This window comes from Magallana gigas, chromosome 7 (genome assembly GCF_963853765.1).
Source record: "Magallana gigas chromosome 7, xbMagGiga1.1, whole genome shotgun sequence".
NCBI classification, from domain to species: domain Eukaryota; kingdom Metazoa; phylum Mollusca; class Bivalvia; order Ostreida; family Ostreidae; genus Magallana; species Magallana gigas.
The window spans coordinates 34039066-34060540 of NC_088859.1; the positions used below are offsets into that span (position 1 = coordinate 34039066).

General features: G+C 33.0%; 3 protein-coding genes across 3 annotated transcripts; all 3 read left to right on the forward strand.

Moving 5' to 3' along the window:
- Positions 1 to 222: 222 nt before the first annotated feature.
- LOC105345448 (NADH dehydrogenase [ubiquinone] 1 alpha subcomplex subunit 7) lies at positions 223 to 3334 on the forward strand. The gene is made up of 4 exons (XM_011453578.4): positions 223 to 346; positions 951 to 1000; positions 2311 to 2463; positions 3218 to 3334. Exons 1-4 carry the CDS (start codon positions 290 to 292, stop codon positions 3291 to 3293), a joined length of 336 nt encoding a protein of 111 aa, XP_011451880.1. The 5' UTR covers positions 223 to 289; the 3' UTR covers positions 3294 to 3334.
- Positions 3335 to 6555: 3221 nt separating this feature from the next.
- LOC105326644 (ras-related protein RabC) lies at positions 6556 to 10006 on the forward strand. Its single transcript, XM_011426783.4, has 4 exons — positions 6556 to 7317; positions 7472 to 7634; positions 8045 to 8164; positions 9234 to 10006. Exons 1-4 carry the CDS (start codon positions 7165 to 7167, stop codon positions 9377 to 9379), a joined length of 582 nt encoding a protein of 193 aa, XP_011425085.2. The 5' UTR covers positions 6556 to 7164; the 3' UTR covers positions 9380 to 10006.
- Positions 10007 to 16773: 6767 nt separating this feature from the next.
- LOC105326643 (uncharacterized) lies at positions 16774 to 21088 on the forward strand. The gene is made up of 4 exons (XM_066065840.1): positions 16774 to 17790; positions 18597 to 18694; positions 19299 to 20722; positions 21080 to 21088. Exons 2-4 carry the CDS (start codon positions 18655 to 18657, stop codon positions 21086 to 21088), a joined length of 1473 nt encoding a protein of 490 aa, XP_065921912.1. The 5' UTR covers positions 16774 to 17790; positions 18597 to 18654.
- The last annotated feature ends 387 nt before the right edge of the window (positions 21089 to 21475 follow it).

Genomic DNA, 21475 nt, shown 5'->3' on the forward strand with positions numbered 1-21475 from the left:
AATTTACTTTACAGAATAGAAGTTTTAACGGTATGTGCCTCTCTTCCAGATCAAGGTTTTTTGAGATTTGGTTCTTTAACTTGTCAGTTTTAAAGATGCCTCGCCACATTCAAAAAAGACACTCTGTGTCTGATACATATACTTAGTGAATACAGAACATAACACGTTGTCAGTTTCCTTAGATTTGTATGGAGTTCTTCATTTTTGTAACTGATTAAAATTTTTGCGACCAAAAAAAAACCGGATATAAATTTTCTTTCGTCTCTACTTTGTATTTTACACAGCAAGAATGGCCAAGAGGGACGTAATAAATTTTATACAATCGCTCAGATTTGGGCTTTTAGATGTAAGTAATTCAAAAACATACAGTTGAATATAACTTAAAGATACTTTATACATTTGCTGTATTTCTTTGGAAATCAAACTGTCAAAAGAAAGTGAAAAAATGCACCATTCAAAATGTAGTCTCGAATTTCCTCGTAATTTGTTGACATTATTTTGACTTCTAACATTATGACATTGCATGGTAGGTTTTAGTGTCTTGAGATTAGGAATTTAAATGACGCATCTTTGATTTGATAATATGAAGATGTTTTTCAGAAAGGTATTATGCACTATGTCTGAATTTTATTTGCTATGTCAACATGAATTTAGAGGAAATTCGAACTCAATTAACCCTTCACAGATATAACTTAGTGCTCTCATTTTCTTTTTCCCCAACATGGAATGAATTCATCATTGATGTATGTACTCATGTTATTCAGTAGTAAACAGACTTTGATTTAATGACTGAGTATGCCATGTATTTCAGACGTGGTTGCTGCAAAATATTTTAAAAACTATGAATAAAAACATATTAATTTATTTTTTTGGGTTGATTTGCATTGAACCATTGGGATACATAAATATATATATGTGTGTTCATTAGAAATGTCACTCCTTTATTTCAGATCAAACGTCCTGATAATTACTTGCGGTTTCTGCCTGAGCAATCACCAAGGTATATATAATATTTGTACTACGCAGCTATGTTAAGGTTTCCAAGCTCAATCTATATCTGAAAACGATACTATTTTTAACTATCAAAAAATACTTTTACCAGGTGAATTTCTTTAAATTTTTGATACATAAATCAACAGTGATATCCAACACTATATTTGATGCATTTTTGTGACATTATATGTTCTTCTTGAGCATGAGTTGTGTTTATGCTAATACGGCCAATGATCTATAAAAATCTCATCAGTGCAAGTGATTAATGACATTAAATCAAAAATATTTTTGTGTAAAAATCCTTTTATTAATAATGTTTTTTGCAGTTCTTGCTAGGCGTTCATATAAATATTTCGTTTATTTGAAATTTTGTCAAAACATTTCGCACCTTCATAAAAATTGGGCTCATCTTTACCTTTAAGCTTGATTTACACAAAATTGGGTCAACTGGTTTCCCCAGCATGATTCACATTGGTACTTATTTTTTCTCCCAATTTCATGTAAAATTTACTAAGATTATTTTAATCTTTTACTTGTGCCAAGCTGTTTTTTACATGGCATTGCATATACATATCTCCATTCATTCGCTTATACGCAGCAGGGGGAGTCTGCAGACCATTATTTAATAAATTCTTTTTTACCTAATACAAAGCTTTAGAACTGCTGTTTTTTTTTCAAAAGCTAAATTTGGATAATATTGTAATATTGAATTGAGTATCACTAGTATTTACAACAGCTTCTATGTGTAGGAATCAAGCGGTTCAATAAAGTTAACTTATTACGATACATTCCCTCAGAACAATTGAAAGGAATGCAGATCATGTCATTAAAGTTAATTATGACGTCATATCTCAAAAGTACAGACAAGTGACTTTCAACACATTGCTGTGAAACTAGTCGGGTAGCCTTAACATACCCATGTGGGTACTTTATGAGATCATATCGAAAGTACAATACATCTCAGCTTTAATGCAAAGTGAAAAGGGACTTCTCAAAAGTATTCATTACTAATAAATAAGGATTTCAATGTATTACTGTTAAAATGTTGCATGTATCTTTTGAGTCACCTTTTACCATTTAACTTGGTGATTTATATTAAACTTATTTTTATCACTTTATCATGGCTCAAAGACAGACAATACATATTAAACTCAATTGATAAAATTTTAAACTCATAAGAAATTATAAAAGATCCTTTCAATGAAGAACATGAAATTGTTAAAACTTTAAGAAAAGTGGTTAGAACATTGTATGATATTTTTTTTAAGTTGTCCTTTTAGCTACATGTATGTAATTAGTTTTTTTTTTCTCATGTAGAACACAACCTGCTCCTAATCTACCAGATGGTCCAAATCACAAGCTGTCAAGCAATTACTATCTAACTAGGGATGCTCGCCGCCTAGTGACTCCACCTGAGGAGATCATGTCAGGGGGTCGCAAACTTCTGGCAGACGCCTCAGGAGAGAAGGGGTATGTACCTTAAGTTTCAGCAGACACAACATATTAATGCTTACAGTTGGGTCAGTCCCTTGTTCTTTAAGAAATGGAATTCTTAAATGATGAAAAATGACGAAAAAAATATCTTATTGAAAATTAGGTATTCAGATTACTTTTTCATGTGATTTTGAATTGAATTCCAAAAATGCCAAATTTCTACCATATTCAAAGATTTGAAGTATAGACAGTTCCTTTCAAAAGATTTGAACTGTGTTCTTGGCATTAACCTCTGCAAGAGACAGATCTATTGGTGTATCCCTTTATATTATTATTATTTTTTTTTTATTTAACTAATAAATTTTACAAAGTCTGCGACATGTACCTTGTGTATTATTAGGTAGAGGGTATATATTTTTATATTATGAGAAAAATATATAACATCAGGTGCCTGTGATATACATGTACCGGTACCTGGTATATTTTATACCTGTGATACACATGTATCTACTTACCAACCTGTGAGAAAATAACAAAATATTTAATTAAATTTTAGCAGTTAGTTTTAGTTATCCACGTTATCAATTGTATATCACATGATTTATGATATCTACTTCAGTCTTATCAAACACAATAGAGTCTTTTTTTACTAGCAAATTGGTGCACGTAATCAACTTGTATATGGTTATATGGACAATTAATGATTAGAAAATATTGTCAATAATATACACAAGAATGCATGTAAAAATTTTCACAAGCAATTTTAATTTTTTTTCTGTTATAATTGCAGGGAGTCAGCTAAAGGAATAAAATCTATCACACCGGGAGACCATTACATACCCACTGCCGTTGAGCTCCCTTACTAGATTGTGATTTAATTTGTGTAAATAAATATGTTATTATAGACTGTTTCTGTTAGTGGGGATTTTTTAAAAATAATGATGCCAAAGAAATCACAAAATTATGAATATTAATTTATCTTTTCCCTTAATTTTGAACTCTGCTATCGATGTCCTCATCTGCAAATTTTAATTTTTTCAAAGGAAAGCATTTTATTTCCCTTTTTGTTTAAAACTGTAAATGCGATAAAAGGATACTATGATAACGTTATCAGTTTAAACCATTTATTCATTCAAACTAGCGGTAATTTTTCTACCAATTCTTCGAAGTCGACCTATTTATAATACTTTGTTACATTTTTTGCTAAATACGGACTCCTTCGCGCTATAAACGGGATCGACCTAATTTTCGAGAGAAAAAATACGGTATTTTGTTTATTTTTCTCTCCTAAAAATAGTGAATGAATTTAAACCAAATTTTACATGTATGTGTAGAGGAGTGGAATTCTTCAGACTGACTTGAGAGTCTCTTGGGAGTGTTTGTAAACCTTCATAATTTAAGTGATAAATTAGCTGCAGATCTGTAGCTCTCTGGTTGAAAAAATTCGGATAGACAAACCTGGTTTGTCTATCCGAATTTTTTCAACCAGAGAGCTACAGATCTGCAGCTAGTGATAAATATATTCAAAAAATTTCTTTATTAGGTGGGGAAAAAACGGGTCAGTATACCTGATAGTACGTAATCAGCAAGAATCTACCGACATTGTGAAATTTATGGGATTCTGGTGTAATGAAAGGACCATATTGATGATGTAGTGTAATTCTTATCCATTGATACTTGTGCAGAAAAGATGGGTGCTAAATTATGATATCCCTTAGGTCTTGTGGAAGTGGAATCAATCAAAGTATATTCAATATTGATATTACATAATGAAATTTCAAAGCTCTGATAACTTTTCCGTCTCTTTAAATTCATACATCGCGCTCCACATGCAGTTATCATACAGAGGCTTACAAAGCATAGGAATTCATAGAATGTTGATTTTAGATCAGTTGTTTTGGCGTTGTGTTAAGGAGGCTGGATGGTCAACATTAGCCATCAGACCAGCGTTAAAACTTTTAAATATGATTTTTTTTAAAGTCTCTTGGGAAAAGTTGCATAAGTTTAAAAATTAAAAAAAAAAACTTACCGTACCATAAAAATTTGAGAAAATGATTTTTTCCTAATTCCTACTGTAACTCTTTAAATAATAAATAATAAAATTGCAAATGCGAGAAGGTCATTTAATTTGGTTTATGTCAGCCACAGTATAGGTTCAAAAGACGTATATGAGAAAGACTAGTTTACTGGTACGTACTTTTTTTTTCATAAGTCTGCCCCCTTTCAAAAACGATGCTACCTCCCTGGTTAAGATCAATCAACAATTTTTAATTCACCTCAGTTATTTAAACAATAAAATGCTTTCTTTGGTGATTCATTCGGGATATGAAGGTAGCGGCATTGCAGAAAAAAAACATAACCGGTTAGTAACTTACCGCGGGTTATGTCATTTTTTTTTTTGCAATTATTGCTATACCTTCATAACTTGCATGAATCATCAAAGAAAGCATTTTATTGTTTATATTTTAAAACATCTTTCTTTTAACTATTTATTAAATTGATTTTGAACGCTAAGTAAAAATTCTCTGAATTACTGTTAATGTACATATGTATGTTAGCTTAAAGAAACAGCCAACTCGTCACCTGTGAGACGTTGAGTCTGACATCATGATTTGTTCGTGCAGTCCGTGATTTTTCTTAGGTCACAGTATAGGTTTCGACCAATCGATAAACAGGGCGTGTCAATTTCAGCCTGGCAGTTTCAGCCACTGTAGATTTCGACCAATCGATAAACGGTCCGTGTATATTTCAGTCTGGCTGTTTCTATAGAGCAATGAATTACATGTAACTACGTTTCCGTATGAGATAGAGGGAACAATACTTGGTAGATGTAAATATTTAAACAATAAAATGCTCACTTGGGTGATTCATATGGGATATGAAGGTAGCGATCATTGCAGAAAAAAATTTACATAACCCGCGTAGCGACATTGCAGAAAAAATACATAACCCGCGTTAGCGGGTTATGTACATTTTTTTCTGCAATGATCGCTACCTTCATAACCCACATGAATCACCAAAGTGAGCATTTTATTGTTTATATTAACATCTTTATTTTAACGAATTAATAAATTGAGCGTAAAAAGTAAGTAAAATTCACTAAATTACTGTTAACGTGCATAAATACATTAGCTATAAGAAACAGCCAAATCGTCTCCAGTGAGACTTTGAGTCTGACATCATCATGGTTAGTTCGTGCAGTCCGTGATTTTTCTTAGGTAGTTGTAGGTCTCGACCAATCGATAAACAGGGCGTGTCAAATTCAATCCTGTCACTTCTTGTCAGTTTCAGCCGCCGTAGATTTCGACCAATCGATAAACGTGGCGTGTAGATTTCAGTCTGGCTGTTTCTATAGAGCTATGAATTAACTATAAGTTTCCGTAAGAAACAGAGGGAATAATACTTGGTAGATGTAAATATATATATATGGATTACCTTTACTTGTACAGGAAAAGGGACAACAGCCAGAAGTCTACTCAGTTTAACATTCTATAACTAAATCAGAACCATTTTAATAGGAGCTTGGCATGGATTTGGGAAGTTGTGTCAAACAGCATTATGACGTAGGCATGTATACTTCATCGTTGGTCACTCAGCCATGAGTCTTTGAGATTTGTCTGGGGTTTTTTTTAGCTAAGGCTACGCAATTTGTGTATATTTCACTTGAAACCAGTGCCATTCTTACTTCTTACCGAAAGTCCAAGGTCTTGTTAAAATGGTTCTACTATATTCCCATTTTCCACTGTCCTTGCCTGTGATAACACAACATCTCGATTTTGTACTATATATTATAACCCATAACTTCAAATGACGCCAAATTGAGGCGCCAGCGGGCTTTGCTTATCTATATTTAAATATTTAATCGTACGATGGTTTAAAATGATATAAATATAAGTAATGAGGAATCCTTCTTTGAATATTATGAGGTGATAATTTTGGTCGGGGCGTAATCAAATCTATCTTACAGCACTTTGGGTTTTATTGGATCTGATCACGCCCCAACCAAAATTATCACCTCATAATACTCAAAGAATGATTCCTTAAAAAGTTACAAATGTTACAAGTCCATGCATTTGGTAATAACTAGATTTAAACACTCAACCCATTTGACCAAAGCATGCACGCGTTTTGCATTGCCTTTACGGTACGTTACTTTATATGCTGAAATTCAGTATATTAAAAGCTAATGTAAAGGAAAAGCATTCAGAATGTAAATATTTTTCATAGTTGCTTACTGTAGAGTTTTAAAGGGAAAATTATTAGGCTAAATAAACACTTTTCGAGAGTTTGAGAAGAAAATGAAAATATATTTACTCAATCACCTGTTGCTACTCTGCATACTTCAGTTAGGTCAAACACGTTTTATATAGTTGCATGCAGTAGTATGAAGGTAAAATCAAAACTAATACAAGTTATTACTTAAATATGAATTTGAAGTCGATTTCATAACTGTTTGAGCTGGTCGTTTGTTTTCGTTGAATACGATAAAACTTTCTACGGATGAGAGTTATGTAAAGTAAACATCAATGGAGTCATATATGTACCTTGTCGTACCCCAATGGAGATAACAGAGTCAAATTGCATTACCGTGTATAATAGATCATATTGATGGGTCATGAGGTGGGTCAAGTACCTTAATTGTATCGGACTACTGTAAAGTGAAAATCGTGAATAGTATATATAAGTTATCAGAAAATGTCGAGTCAAGTAGAATGGACGGTCCAAGAGGAGTAAAAGATGTTTAAGGTAGTTCTCCTAGGGGAGGCAGGTGTCGGTAAATCTTCCATTTTCTTACGCCTGAAAGAAAACGTGTTTGGAGAATCTCTTCAGCCAACAGTGGGAATAGAAAGTTGCTCAAAAATCGTGAAAATCGATGGCCAAAGCATTACTGTAAGTATAAAATTACTACTACTTTGCACATGAAAAGTCATACAGGTATATCTCGAAACACATCGACCTACCTAATGATTGTGTAGTAGGCTAGTAATTTTACTCGACCAACGTATGTATATTTCCTGATAACTTTCTTTATCTGTTCAAAAAGTTTTCAATCTGGGATACTGCGGGGGCGGAGAGATTCAAAACCATCACCAGGAACTACTACCGTAACACGCACGCAGTGCTGTTGGTCTACAGCTGTGACGACCCCTCGTCTCTACACTATCTCGCCCAGTGGGCAGAGGACTGTTCACAATATGCTCCAAATGGCAAGTCTCTTAGTCCTCCAAGATCCTCCTATAACCCGATTGTTATTCATAGCTCGATGAAACTGACAGTTTCTTCAACGTGGCTACCTTTATATCCGCATGAATCACCAAATAAAGCATTTTTAATATTGTTTACATTTAGGGCTGGGTGATCGTAGAAATTGTTATACCATTATATAAACCTCCTCTAAATAAAGATAAATAGATAAAGGCACGAAATAGATTTGATGGGTAATTTGTTGGCCATCCACTCGCCCTAAGTTATCTTTCTCGCTTTAATATCATCTACTGTATGTATCGTGTCAAATCATCATTATTCTACTTCTTAACATTTTCAGTTCAAGATGAACAAAAAGGTCAATCACGAATGATTTTAACCACAATATTACTGATTGGTATTTTATTTCCAGCATTAAAGTTTCTGATTGGCAATAAGTCAGATTTAGAAAATCTGATTCCTTCCGAGAGCGTAGACAACTTCTCTGCAGCATTTGAATGCGAGTACACTTACTTATTTAGTGCCAAAACGGGTAGGTATTTTTCTGGGTGGCATATATGTTTATCATGTTTTTGAATTTAGTGTGATTTTCTTTTACTCCAATAATCTCATTTATAGACTGAGGAAGTGAGCATGTCTGTTCCGCACAAAAACGTGTACACACATAAAACTACAAAGTATAGAGTATTTTGAAAACATCGAAGAATTAAATTACCACACTTTAATCAGTGTTACACTCTGTCCCGAGTTTTTGCTTCCACTACTTTTTGCATGATATTTCAATAGGCTAATAGTAAATACCTTTGTGCTTAAACTACGTTCATCCACTAATATAAAAAATGTCCAGATTACCTGTTTTGAAACGCCCCCTCTACCGCTTCAGGTTTCAATACACATCCCGAAATTGAAAGTCTACGGAGATTTTGCATTGCAACAGCCATTAATAAGCCCGGATGATAACGATAAAAAATTGTGCGATGTATTCCGAGTGTATTCCGAATGGAGAAAAGATGTAAACATTCCCCATTATAAATCTCCGTAAGGAATCTATTTTCGTTCCTGGAAATTTTTCTGAGTGGAAAGGAATAATTGTTCAATGAAGATATCTTGGATATATTCCCTTTTAACGATTTCAACTGTATTTCTTTCACATATATGTGTAATTTTATTAAAAATCACCAAAAAGCGATGGAAGCAATAACTTGGGACAGACTATAGAAATATTTATGCAAAGTAGTTACAGACCTTTTCTATAAGATTCCACCAACCAAGTACGATATAAAGAGAAAATGAAATACGTTGTTTTGACTAGTTCTTCAAGTAACGACAGGAAGTGTTAACCAAACTTGCCGTCTCTGGGCTTTAAAATTCAAACATTTGTTTCATTTAATGAAATAAAAAACACCCATAAAAAATGTTATAAAATAATACATGCCTGTTCGAATAAAGCGAAAGATATTGTGTACGTACTTTTTGACCCACACAGAAAGATGAGAACCCACCTTGTTAAAGGCAAGTTTGTCCAAAAATTACCTTGTCGGTGACATTTTTTTAATTCTACAAACGTTTATAAATTTAATTTTTTTTCTTTATAAAAATAGGTAACGGTGTAGAAGAAAGTTTTGAAAGAATTGGCGAGCGATTGATGGATGTTTTCAATACCCCCCTCATCATAGAATCTCAGTACAATGACACCATAGAAATCACACAGTTCCAATCCTCAAAGCGTAGTTGTTGTCAAAAATGAGCATTTCATTAACGTACATCCTAGTACAAACACTTAAACTATTATATAAATACATGTACAAAAGTTTGTAATTTGACTAGCATTTTTGTCTTCATAATATCAAATTTAATGCTATCATCTAACTGAAAGGATGTCATACTTTTGGTTTATAACAACTCTTGTACATCACACTTGGTATGGTTAAACTACATGTGTATCAGTTCAACTTGTAGACTGACTGTACTTTATGAAAGATAAATAAAATAATATTGAAGACTTTTTTCTTTTTTAATTCTTAAAATGAAAAGCAATACAATCCACCTTATTAATCATAAAAAACAATAGATTTAGTTCTGGGACCAGATTAACAGACAGCGGTCAGCCAAACCAACTAGTAATGAACCGAGGTCAAGGGCCTCCCTGTCAGCTGATCTGGCCTATTGTTGTTGTTGCTGTGTTGCTGCTTGTTGTTGTTGTTGCTTCTAAAGATGGTTTTAGAATTAAATCTGCTGTTCACTTTTAGTGTCTGTGATGATAAGTCGCACTTGGAACCAACACCTCCAGCCCCCAGTGTGACTTATGTGCAGCAATGTCTCCACACATAAATACACAGTTTCTTCATCATCATCATAATTCATCATCATCATCTTCATCAGTACAGTAAAAATGGAGACTGTGGTGTCAGTTGAAGGTAGCTTTGCTTGCCTTTCATTCCAAGAACAAGGCCTATAAAAAAAGAGCTACAAATGTAACAGGTCGCCATACTATTACTATTCACATTTGAAGCAGATTGTTCTGTCTTAGAATTTTATTACTGGTAGCATCTATGGAAAATGAACCTTTACATCATCAAGCATGTATTTGATTATCATATTTTGTAACAAGGTCCCGTTGCCCTTGAAATTATTTATAAATGAAATATGTACAGTACATTGTTATCACATTTATTAATTTTGTATATCTATGTTATGAACAAGCAGATTTTCTGGAAATTGTTCAAACCAATATCATATCTTTACTTGCATCAGACCTTCTCATTTTCACAAACCTTGGAAAGTAATGTAATGTAAGTTCAGCTCGGGTGAAGATAGTTGCCACTCACATGTAAACAAACTGCATTGTTTATTTATGGGGTTGATGAGAGTATTTTAAAGAATTTCAGAAGCAATTCAAGTTATACTTTTTAGAAAAATGACATTTTATTTTGGGGTTTGTACTTTTAATGGGAAGACCTGAAGCTCAACAGTATGTCAACTCAAACTCAACTCAAATTTTCCTATAGAGCTACATATGGCAGTATTCCTAAATAAACTTTTTATATTAAAATAAACATTATTTTCCTATTCCAATTTGAATGAAATGATTATTGCCATCATGCACAAAACTTTTGTAAAAACTAATTGAAGGATTTCTGACTAAATGATTTTAAATCCTTTCCCTACAGTTTTGTTATGATTTAAACTATGTAAATTGAATAAAAATATGTGTTTTTTTAGGTTTCATGCACTCATTTAATATCCTCTTTGGTCCAGATAATTAACTGCTCAAATTGTGTCATGGGTTTAAATAAACAATAAAGATTATTTTTAGAAGAAAAAGATTGATGTGTTGATATCTCTACTTCTTCATTACAAATAAAGAGCTCTAAAAGTCTGCTTTTAATTGTGATCAAAAAACAAATAAAACAGAGTGTTTCTGCTCTTTACTCTGCTACAAAAAAAATCCAGACAGTAGGTCATGCTTTTTAAGTCTTACCCCTAAGTCTCAGTAGATGTTTATATAAATTTAGAATTAATGGTGAATATTATGTGGTGTAGATAGTGACAGTTTTTACAGAGCAGAAATTTACATACCACTTGTGGCCATCCGGCTACCTAAGTCGCCGAGCTTCTCTTTCAGATTCCAGTAGAGTCAGGATGTCACCCTCTCGGACTGGGCCTTTGACATTTCTGATAATGGATCGGTTACTGTCGTCCAAAAATTCTACTCGCACCTAGAAATGAAGTCACATAAAATGTCACATTCATCCCAAAATCAAAATCAAAGGCCGGAACGGCCACAAAGGCGTCGAGCTGACATTTTCTTTTATATAGAATGATATCAATAATTTGAATTTCTGTACTAATATATATAGTCGTTTATCAAATAATATTAGAATAAAAAAGGAAAAAAATTACGTTTTGTGCTGTTTCAAAAACAATAATCAGTATATTTCGTTATAAAATAGGTAGTGATGAGTTTATAATACAATAACTTATCATGGTTACAAAAATCGAAGAAATTTCAAAGTTCAAAAAAAAAAATTATTTTTTTTCTGCTTTAAAAGTCTTTGCACATTTCACAGGCTCATAATTTGAATACATTAACAGTGTATCCCTAATTATGATAATAAAACATACGTTTATTTATTTCAATTCCCGTTTGAAACAAGATTACCTGTGCTATGGTTGTTTACAAACAAATCCACAACACGTGCTATCTAAAATGCTCGACCAAACCAACTGCATTATCGTGTTTATTAATTGCAACAAAATCTCTAGATAAGTTTATCTCTTACAATTATTTTGGAGACCATGCCCGATAACAAATACATTTACATATCAAATTTTATTTCAATCGGGCACAGTCTCCAATCAAAATTTAAGCGATAAACTTAAATAATATTTTAATGAATGTTTACATTGCACCTTATTGTATTCATCCGCCATTTCTTGATTAAGCAAATTTATACTAATGCAATGAGTTGTCAATAACTAGGGAAGCAAAGTTGGTTTTTTTGTACACGATTTAGTTGAATAAAAGGAATACAAATCTTGTAATACGTTTAATACTTCAAGGAACTTATTTTTTATGCACATTAAAAAGGCGGTGCAGTGCATGAATTTTTGGACGATTGCCAATCCAGACGATCGCTAGAAGGCTGCCGAGCATTAGCTCGACGCCTTAAAAATAGATTTGTTTCAACTGCATTCTTAATTTTTCTGTTTGACTTATTTTCAACTATTGAACTTAACATAATATAATGAAATGTGTCTTCATTAGCGCTGCTGGAAGAAGGACACTGTGTCCCTGCTTTAACAAATATCTAACACACACCTGAGTACACTGTCCTTGGGAACCTGTGCGACCAAGCACCTTCAGAACCTGAAATGATGAGCAATAAGTAATAAAACAGTAAGAGGACATCAACTTCATTGATTTAAAGTATATGTGAACCTGTTACCCTAGGCAGGCTCTGTCATTAAACAGTTAAAAGACAAATGTCCTATGGACATGCTGTGTTTTGTCTCTTGCCTAAATTTTCAAATGATTGGTCTCAAATACCTACTGACGAAGCAAATCTGAGGCTGCTACATTTCGAGTATATTGGACAGATTCTTACTATGACATTGACGGTAGCCTGGTCATGGTAAGATTATTCTATTTACCGTTATCCTTGCTCGATTCTTGAAAAACTTTCAGTTTTATACAAAACTTGACAAAGGAAATGCTTAATTTCCTGTTCCTTGCTAACAAAACCCTTTCGGATCTATTTCAGTTTAGAATTTTCAAAATTGTTCATCGAAAAAAGGAGAGCATTTCACATTTGACAAAATTTAAAACACCACGAGTTTTTCAAGCAAGATAAACGTATCAAAAATAACCCCCCCCCCCAACTCAAATAAGGATATCGCGCCTACAGTACCTTTTAGGATTAAAAATAACAAATTCTAGAGTTTTACAGGACCTCATAAAATTATTCTCAAAGTCTTAATTCTCAAAAGTTCGAGGAAAGGTGCCATTGTTGACATACCTTAGCCAGCTTTACTGGTTGTAGCTTATCCATGCTTGGAATATGGACGAAAAAGGACCGGAACAGGTTGACACGCACGGAGGTCGGCGGTAAAAATAAAACGTCTTTCGATCCCGATCTTATAACAACAATTGGTTGGCTTCATTTCAGTTACTAATTCCGTTTATAAATCAGAATCCCATTAAATTCAAAATTCTTTATAGGAGCTCACTTGTGGATTTAGAGAACTAGCGGCTACATATGCGAAGATCCATTCTCCATTTTCATCATCATCAATAGTCAGTGTTGAAGTTGAAAGATTCACCTGAGAATGTCTTGTAAGTAATATAAATTTATTATAAGTTATTGTTAAAGCAATATGAGCTGTATTTTTTTAAAATTTAATTTTGCTGCAAAAACCTGCTAGTTTGATAAGTCTGCATGTAACTTAAACTCTTATGATAAATAAGATATGAATAAATCATTTTTTGATTTCTCTTCTAAGGAATATACAGCAGATAAATTTTTGTACAGTTCAATTTTGCTCCAATTAAGGCTTCTTAACGGCATTTCCACAAAAGTATGGCTAACAGAAATTTAAAAACCAAGATATTTTTGTCATTTTATCAGAAAATAACATTTTCGGGGGAAAAAAATTTTCACCATGAAAATTCCGGCTCATATTGCTTAAAATTAATATTGTGATATATTCAATGCATTTATTGATATTTTTTTAAATCACTTTCCATGTACATTAGCTAATATTTGTGTGTAATGTTTGTTTGCAATGCACACGTAAATCAATCATGATTTTTTTTTCACACTCAAATCTATTACTATTAAATTATTTTGTAAGCTTGAAAAATGAAAAATTCTATATGGCTAGAATAAGTCATTTTACTAAAGGTGAAAATTGTAGTTATAATTTATATTCATTTGTTCTACGAGTAAGAATTTGTATATTTATTCACTATTTATTTTTCAGGTTGGCATCGCAGGATGAACGTGAAGGCCCAAGGACTCTCCTTTATACCAGATCATCCCCCTGCTGCTGAGGGAAGCAGAGTTAGTGAGAACGAGGATCGCCGCATGTGACCTGGAGAGGAACGTGAGACAGCAAGTGACCACCACGCAGAGGAAGATTGAAGAAGCTGGAGGACCACATCACAGCGTCCCATTTCCTCAAGGTCTGCGGATCCATCTACGCTGGTGTGTTCGATGTTTGAGGGATTCATGTGATGTGATGTACTGTGATTAATGCACTGTGATTCTGTGAATCATTGTGTTTGAGATCCTACTTTGTGTTTGTGTTGAGATAACTTATTTATTCCTGTTTGAATACGATATATTATTTTTTATGTATGTGTTATGTATTCATGTTTGCAGTTGAAAACAATGATAATAAAAAAAAATATTTATTTTTCTTAGTTTTGTTGTTTTATCCAGGTGTTATCTCTAAATCATTGTGAAGGAATATTATTTCATTTATACAAAATATTATATTTTGAGTAAATATAATGAGTAAATATTAATATGAAATACATCGTAATTCATCATATAAAAATTTATAACTGTATATATAATCCGATGTTAAAATATATATATAATTATATATTAGAATAATTTAATTAGCCAAAGGTGTTAAAACTTATTTGGAGGCTCTCCATGTTAATATCAATTTACTGTTACCATATAATTAAAAGCCGCAAAACATCTAGATCAAGCAATCATAATTAAGTGTCTCATCAAATTTCTAATTACCCTAAGGTGTTATAACTCATTTGGAGGCTCTTCATGCTGATCATATCAATTTACTGTTACCACATAATTAATAGGCGCGAAACATCTCGGGGCGAAATGTCTCAGCGCGAAACGTCTTTAGGAGCGAACCGTCCCGCATTCGACCTTTTGCCCCTCCCCGCCCCTTTCAACAAATCCTGGATCCATCACTGGAGCTGGTAAAAATCATAATTATAACCGTACAGTACCATTTTTATTAAATTAACTTACTAACTCAAATCAGTCTTGATTTTTTCCTATATGCTTAATTTCATCGTCAGAACCCACGGGTTTTCTATCCGTTACACTGCTTGAAAGCAGTGTAACGGATAGAAAACCCGTGGGTTCCGACGATGGCTTAATTTATATTAAATGTATAACTGAATATGCTAGTTAATTTTAATTTTAAAAGTTTTTCCCTGTCCCAAAAAGGCCGCGGCAACTCCATCAAAATTCATTCAGAACATGTCCGAGTTTCCAAAACAAAAATGTGCAAAGTGCATGCACGAAAGTTTGATAATATTGGAATACATTTCATTTTGTAATTTCGACTTTGATCGGGATTTTATTTTAGCATAAACAGACGTGAACTGGATGTTTTATTACTGACATTGAAATATATATGTAGGCTCACTATATACGGTCACACCTCCTAGGTTAACGTACGCGGACGTAGGACGTCCAACGGCGGGATAACGTTAACCGACGCGTCCAACAGATAAAGTTAAAGGACGTCCAACGGATGACTTTTACTTTTTTAACATCCGTTCGTCTCCTTTTCCGTCCCTGCCTGAAAAAGTGAAGAGGGGTAGTAGCTAAGGAAGAACATTGAACTGGGTTGAAAATTGACCATGAGGTAATTTTTGAAAAGCTGTGAAATATATGATCAGTGTCTTTTTCAACAGTTTTAATTTCTTATCTCTGACGACCTGCGCCCGTTGAAAAATAATCTTTTGAAAATTTACCACATTTACAAAGGACGCTGAACGTGTCCATACTCGATTTTGTAAACTAATACTAAGAGTGTTCAGTTCCACGCCAAATTTTATGATTTATACGGAACTGGGTTGTTTGCCCTTAGTTATTTTTAGAAAGTTAAAAATACTGAAATATTGGATGAAAATTTTAAATACGCAAAATTGTATATTAAAAAACATACATGAGGATATGTATTCCACCCAATGTGAAAACTCTTGGATTTCTATGGTAAAAAATTTATTGTGCTCTGCTGGTTTTAGTAATGTTTGGTATGCACAAAATGTTCCAAATCAAAGAAAACTGTTTTTAGATATTAAGCAAAGACTATGTGATGCCTTTATCCAGGAAAGAGACGACTTCTTTGCGTGTTCCTCTAAATGTTACGTATACAAATATTTGTACTACCCTCTTGGTCTCCAGTATTATCTTTAAAAATGTATATCAGAAAATATTGTTCACTATTTGACAAAATATAGATTGTCTGCGCATAGACTAGCAATAGAACAAGGTCGGTATAATCAAACTGTACGCTCGCGTCGCATTTGTAGATTTTGTACTCTTAATAGGATTGAAGATGAATATCACTTCATTCTTGAATTTCCAAAGTACAGCTGGTCAAAACCTTCTTGCTTCAAGCTTGTTCAGTTGCTGAGTTCGAGAAATAAGAAACAATTAAACAAACTATGAATTTTTCTTAAGAAGCCACAGAGTATAGAAATAATTAATTTCTTTAATTAATATGCATATTATCGTCCTAATGTGATAATTTTAAGTATTATAAAATACATATATTTACATTTTTCTTTTCTATTTTCTTTTCTTTTCCTTTTTTTTTTGTTATATGTAATTGTACATTTGTGGCTGCCCAAAAAAAAAATTGTTCACATCGATTATGTATTTTCATGTATTTATATAATGCCTATAAACCATGTGGTTTTGAGCTAATAAACTATACAAAGTTTTGAACTGTCTTTGCACTGGAAATCACTCTACGCGATTTAATTAAAAGGAATCATTCGAAGGGCTTTGTGCGAAAAAAAAACTATCTAGAGATTTGAATTGAAGCAAAATTACATAATTATCATCACGCACAAAAGTTAAGTTGCTATGTATTCCATTATGCAGAGTTTTTATTTCTATAAAAATAAATGGTTTCCTTCATTTCTGTTCATCATACATATTTATAGTATTAGTAACATGCAAAATTATCATAAAAGCATATTTTCACAACAAACTTAATTACTGAAAACACCGGTTTTTACTGAGATGGATATTGATAGTTACATGTAATATAGCAGTATGCCTGAAAATGTACATGCATCATGGCTTTAACCTCTAACGTATCCGAGATATACACATGTAATAACTATATACGAATTTTAGGAATGAACTTTAACCAAAAAAATGATTGCTGTAAAACTTTTCGCCTTAGCGAACTCAATACTGCATGTTAGCCTACTGTCATGTGTTGACTAAGTAGGTGTAAATATGTGGTATTGTTAATACTGGGAAGATTAAAATAAAATATTTTTAAAAAATACAGTTTAGATATACTGAGTTGGTGTAAGAACACAATTCACAATATGTTATATTCTACTTTTTTGTATTTGTTTACTTCTCTTTATTGTAGACAAGTATTAACATGTGGATTGTAGACAACATATATTACTGACGGAATAGCCGCCATTTAAATATCAACTATGTAAATATATATACTCTCTTTTCAAGAGCGAAGTCTACTGACAGAATATCGGCAAACCAAAGACATGTGTTATTGAAGGTCACACTAAAGGAAGTTTACAAACTGTCTCTAACCTTACCGTAATCTGAAACAAAGATTGTTTATAGTTCTAAATGCATAGGATATCTAGAGTCGAACATAACGAAACTTGTTTTAAAAAAGGTAAGAATAATAGAATTGTTTGATGTATAGTACATTGGCTGATATTCATGTTCATCGATTATTCTACACAAGCTTTAAAATATAGAGGCTTACTCAGTGGATCTATAGTGGCACCAAACCCGTTGATTAATCGTTACCCATATTCCAAAAAACTTAAGGAATACTTCATTAGGTTTTTGTCAGCAAAGGGGGGTGCAAAACTTTCCATAACTGAAATCAAATAATGCAGTGCATTAATTTCTGTAGAATGTAGTCACTTTCTCATTTTGTTAAACTGTGATTGTCTAGTTTTATTTTATAGAGTTACCAAATGATAAAGAGAACAGTCCCTGCTTGTATCTTCATAATCTTCATAATTGTCTCTTCAGACCGAGAGTAGAATGGAACTTTTCAAAGTTACTGTCTCAATGCATTTCTTTCTGAATACAATGTTGATCAAATCAAATCTTTAACGGAGTCGACTACTGTTTCGAAAAATAGATAAATAATTTGCAAATTATTCTTGTACATTTATTTACGCAATGAAAACACTGAATTTTCTGTTAAATACAAAACATCTTGCATTTCTGTGATTTTAAGTTGCACTAGAAATCAATATCAGCACTTTCTATTAGCTGTTAAATAGAAACCTTACCCCCCTCCCCCGGGTCGAAATCTTGGATGATTTGAATCTTTTTAAAGTTTTTGAGTTCAAAACTTAAAAGTTTAAATTGCTGCAATATAGTATAATATGTTGATTTAACCTTATTTTCTGTTGTCGTCCTTTACCAAAATTGTTCTCATTTGCTGTGTTCACACATTGACAGACAAATCAGGTGAAGTAGGCCAACGAAACACTTCCAGGACCCATAATTCCAAGTCGCAATGTATTATCTCCGGAAAAGGAAACGGAATGAAAAATGGGGTGAATTATATATATATATATATTGTGCTTTCATTTTATTGGTGGGCATTACTTATGTAATTGGTCAAATTTACTGTTTCGGGGACCAGTATGTTGGTAAACAATGGTTCTATGAATTGATTTCGTGGGACGATCGAATGAATACTAGTAACGAATTTATCGAACATTGATGAAACCACGTTAACTCATATTTAACAATGATTTTGCAGTTTTGAGTACATACCTCAAATATTCAAATGAGAATTTCCAACTTACTTTTATCTGAAACAAAATTCAATGGCATATATCAGATACATGTAGATGGATTGTTTAATTATTTTCATATATCTTGAAAGTAATCTTCATGGGGAAAATTAAACGACAATTTTTTTTTTGGTATAGATTGTAGAGAGGGCTTAAAGAGGCTGTGCCTGCTGCCTTATCCCATTCAATATACTATACTGAGTAAAAATATTGTTAAAATTAGGTTGTAGAATATTTAGTCAAAGTAAGCTGTGAAACAAAACCTTTTTGTACTCAATGATGATACACTAATATCTCTGGACGATTATTGCTTAGAATGAAAGTCACTTTTCTATGTACATCAAACAAATATTTTTTTAAGATAGTGGTCAGAAAAATGCAAACATAAAACGACGGCGTAATCAGAAGAAAAGTAGTAAGCAAAAAATGGCGACACAATCATCGATCAAAAGAAGTGAAAAGAGAACAACAAAGAGAAGAGTGTCCAAAGATAGAGCACCGCACAGACCTGATAGAAACAACAAAACATCAACGAGAAGACCGAATTTGCACCAACAAATATTGTCTCCAACAAAACTTGCTAACGTCACCCGACAGGCAAACACATTCAAAGATCGAAAGCAAAAGTCGAAAAAATCAAAGCTATCAACCAAGAGAGAAAACAACCTGGAAATAAATGTACCTTCTTCGAAAAGAAATGAAAGGAAAATATCACTACGTAGGACAACTTTAAGGAAAGACGAAACGAACACACTCTCAAAAGGAAAGCAAGAGAGTTTGCAGAACACAAGTCGACCAAACCAGAAAAAGGGAATCCGAACTGGGCGAGGCCAGGTATCAGGTCAAAAGACAAAAGTTACACAACCCAGAACCTCACAGAAACGTAAGAGAAAAGGGTTTCATTCCTCAAAAGAAAAGATTATTACACCGTTGACAGATTGCGCTAGAACGGCATTGGATGATGGTTCAAAGCGCAAGAAAACTCGAAGAAATCTGAATGACAATTTTGAAGATATGTTTTTGAGGAAAGTGGATGTAAAAGCTCACATTCGTTTTGGTATCGGTCGGAACATACATGGAATTAGTGTTACGCCGGACAACCAGGTGTGGGTGAACTATCAGAAAAAGCATGTAAAATTGTTCAGTGCATCTGGAGACGAACTTAGATCTTTCGATTTGGAATATTGTCCCGTTTTTAATTGCTGTACACCAAATGGCGACCTCTTAGTGACACAGGGTTACGCTGGGTGGTCCTCAGCGGTAATACAAATGATTTCTCGAGAAGGAACGGAAATGATGTTTGCAGATCTTTCCTCTTACGCCGATTTGCTTTGTGGAGTTCATTACCAAGATGAAAATATGTACGTCATCGGTCACCGGCATGTTCCAAAGAGGTATTTCGTACTCAAACTTAACATGAATGGAGAAGTAGAGGAAATCCTTGAAACAAACACAGAATGCAGAAACATAAATCATATCATTTCTCATCAAGGACAAATCATTGCCGTGTGTACTACCGAATTTGCTATGCTTCCAATACATAACGGTGGAATTTCATCCCGACCCATTAATAAAGTGCAATTGAAGAACACATATTCCGCTAGTACATCTGTTGACAATCTTGGAAATGTAATTGTGGCATCTGGCTCAAAGATTATGATCATCGATCCAAGTCTAGAGCACGTGTTCGTAATAGATACCGATATACAAGGGACAATTTTGTCAACGGCTGTCGATCAACAAAACAAGCTTTGGATCGGACCTTTATATCGTAAAATACCTTCGGTAATAATATTCTGGTTTCAATTTAAAGCTTTATTAAGTACAAGGAACAAAATTAATTTAAATGTGAATACAGTTGAAATTTGATTGTAAATTGATACAATGACATACATGTCCATATACGTATTGTGGATTGTTTAAAATGTGTCTTTATACATTGTTTTAGCTGCATTTATGTTGTATGGTATTATGGTTTCTTTAAAAATGCATTTTAAACACTTGTGTTGGTACTATATACTGCTCGGAATGATTTTGTACAAAGACTATTCAAAATGGTCGTTGTATATCAAAAATCATGTTAACTTCGACTCATTTGAGACAGTGAACATATGATAATGTTAATTGTCTTTATACATGTAGCAAATATAATCATGAGCAAGCTACAGTACACATTGTATCCTCAGACTGGTCGTGCGGTTTTATCATTACACGGTTTGCTGCCGTTCTTTTAATAGACGCCCTTGTTGTTATAATTTTCTGTTTGTTGATTACCTAGACAATAAAATGCTTTCTTCGGTGAATCATGCAAAACTTTGACAAGTATTTGCTTTAGTTTGTCCATTCTATGAAGAAAATGATTTTTTTTTTTTTTTTTTAACAGTTAAAGTTATTTCTCTTTTCAACTTACAATTTTTCCATCATTTAATTTTTAGATGACAGGGAAAGGAGCGAAGCTTCACACTTTTTATTGTCATAATTTTACAGTGTTTTCACCAAGACCATTTCTGATAATGAAACATATATTTACTAATTTAT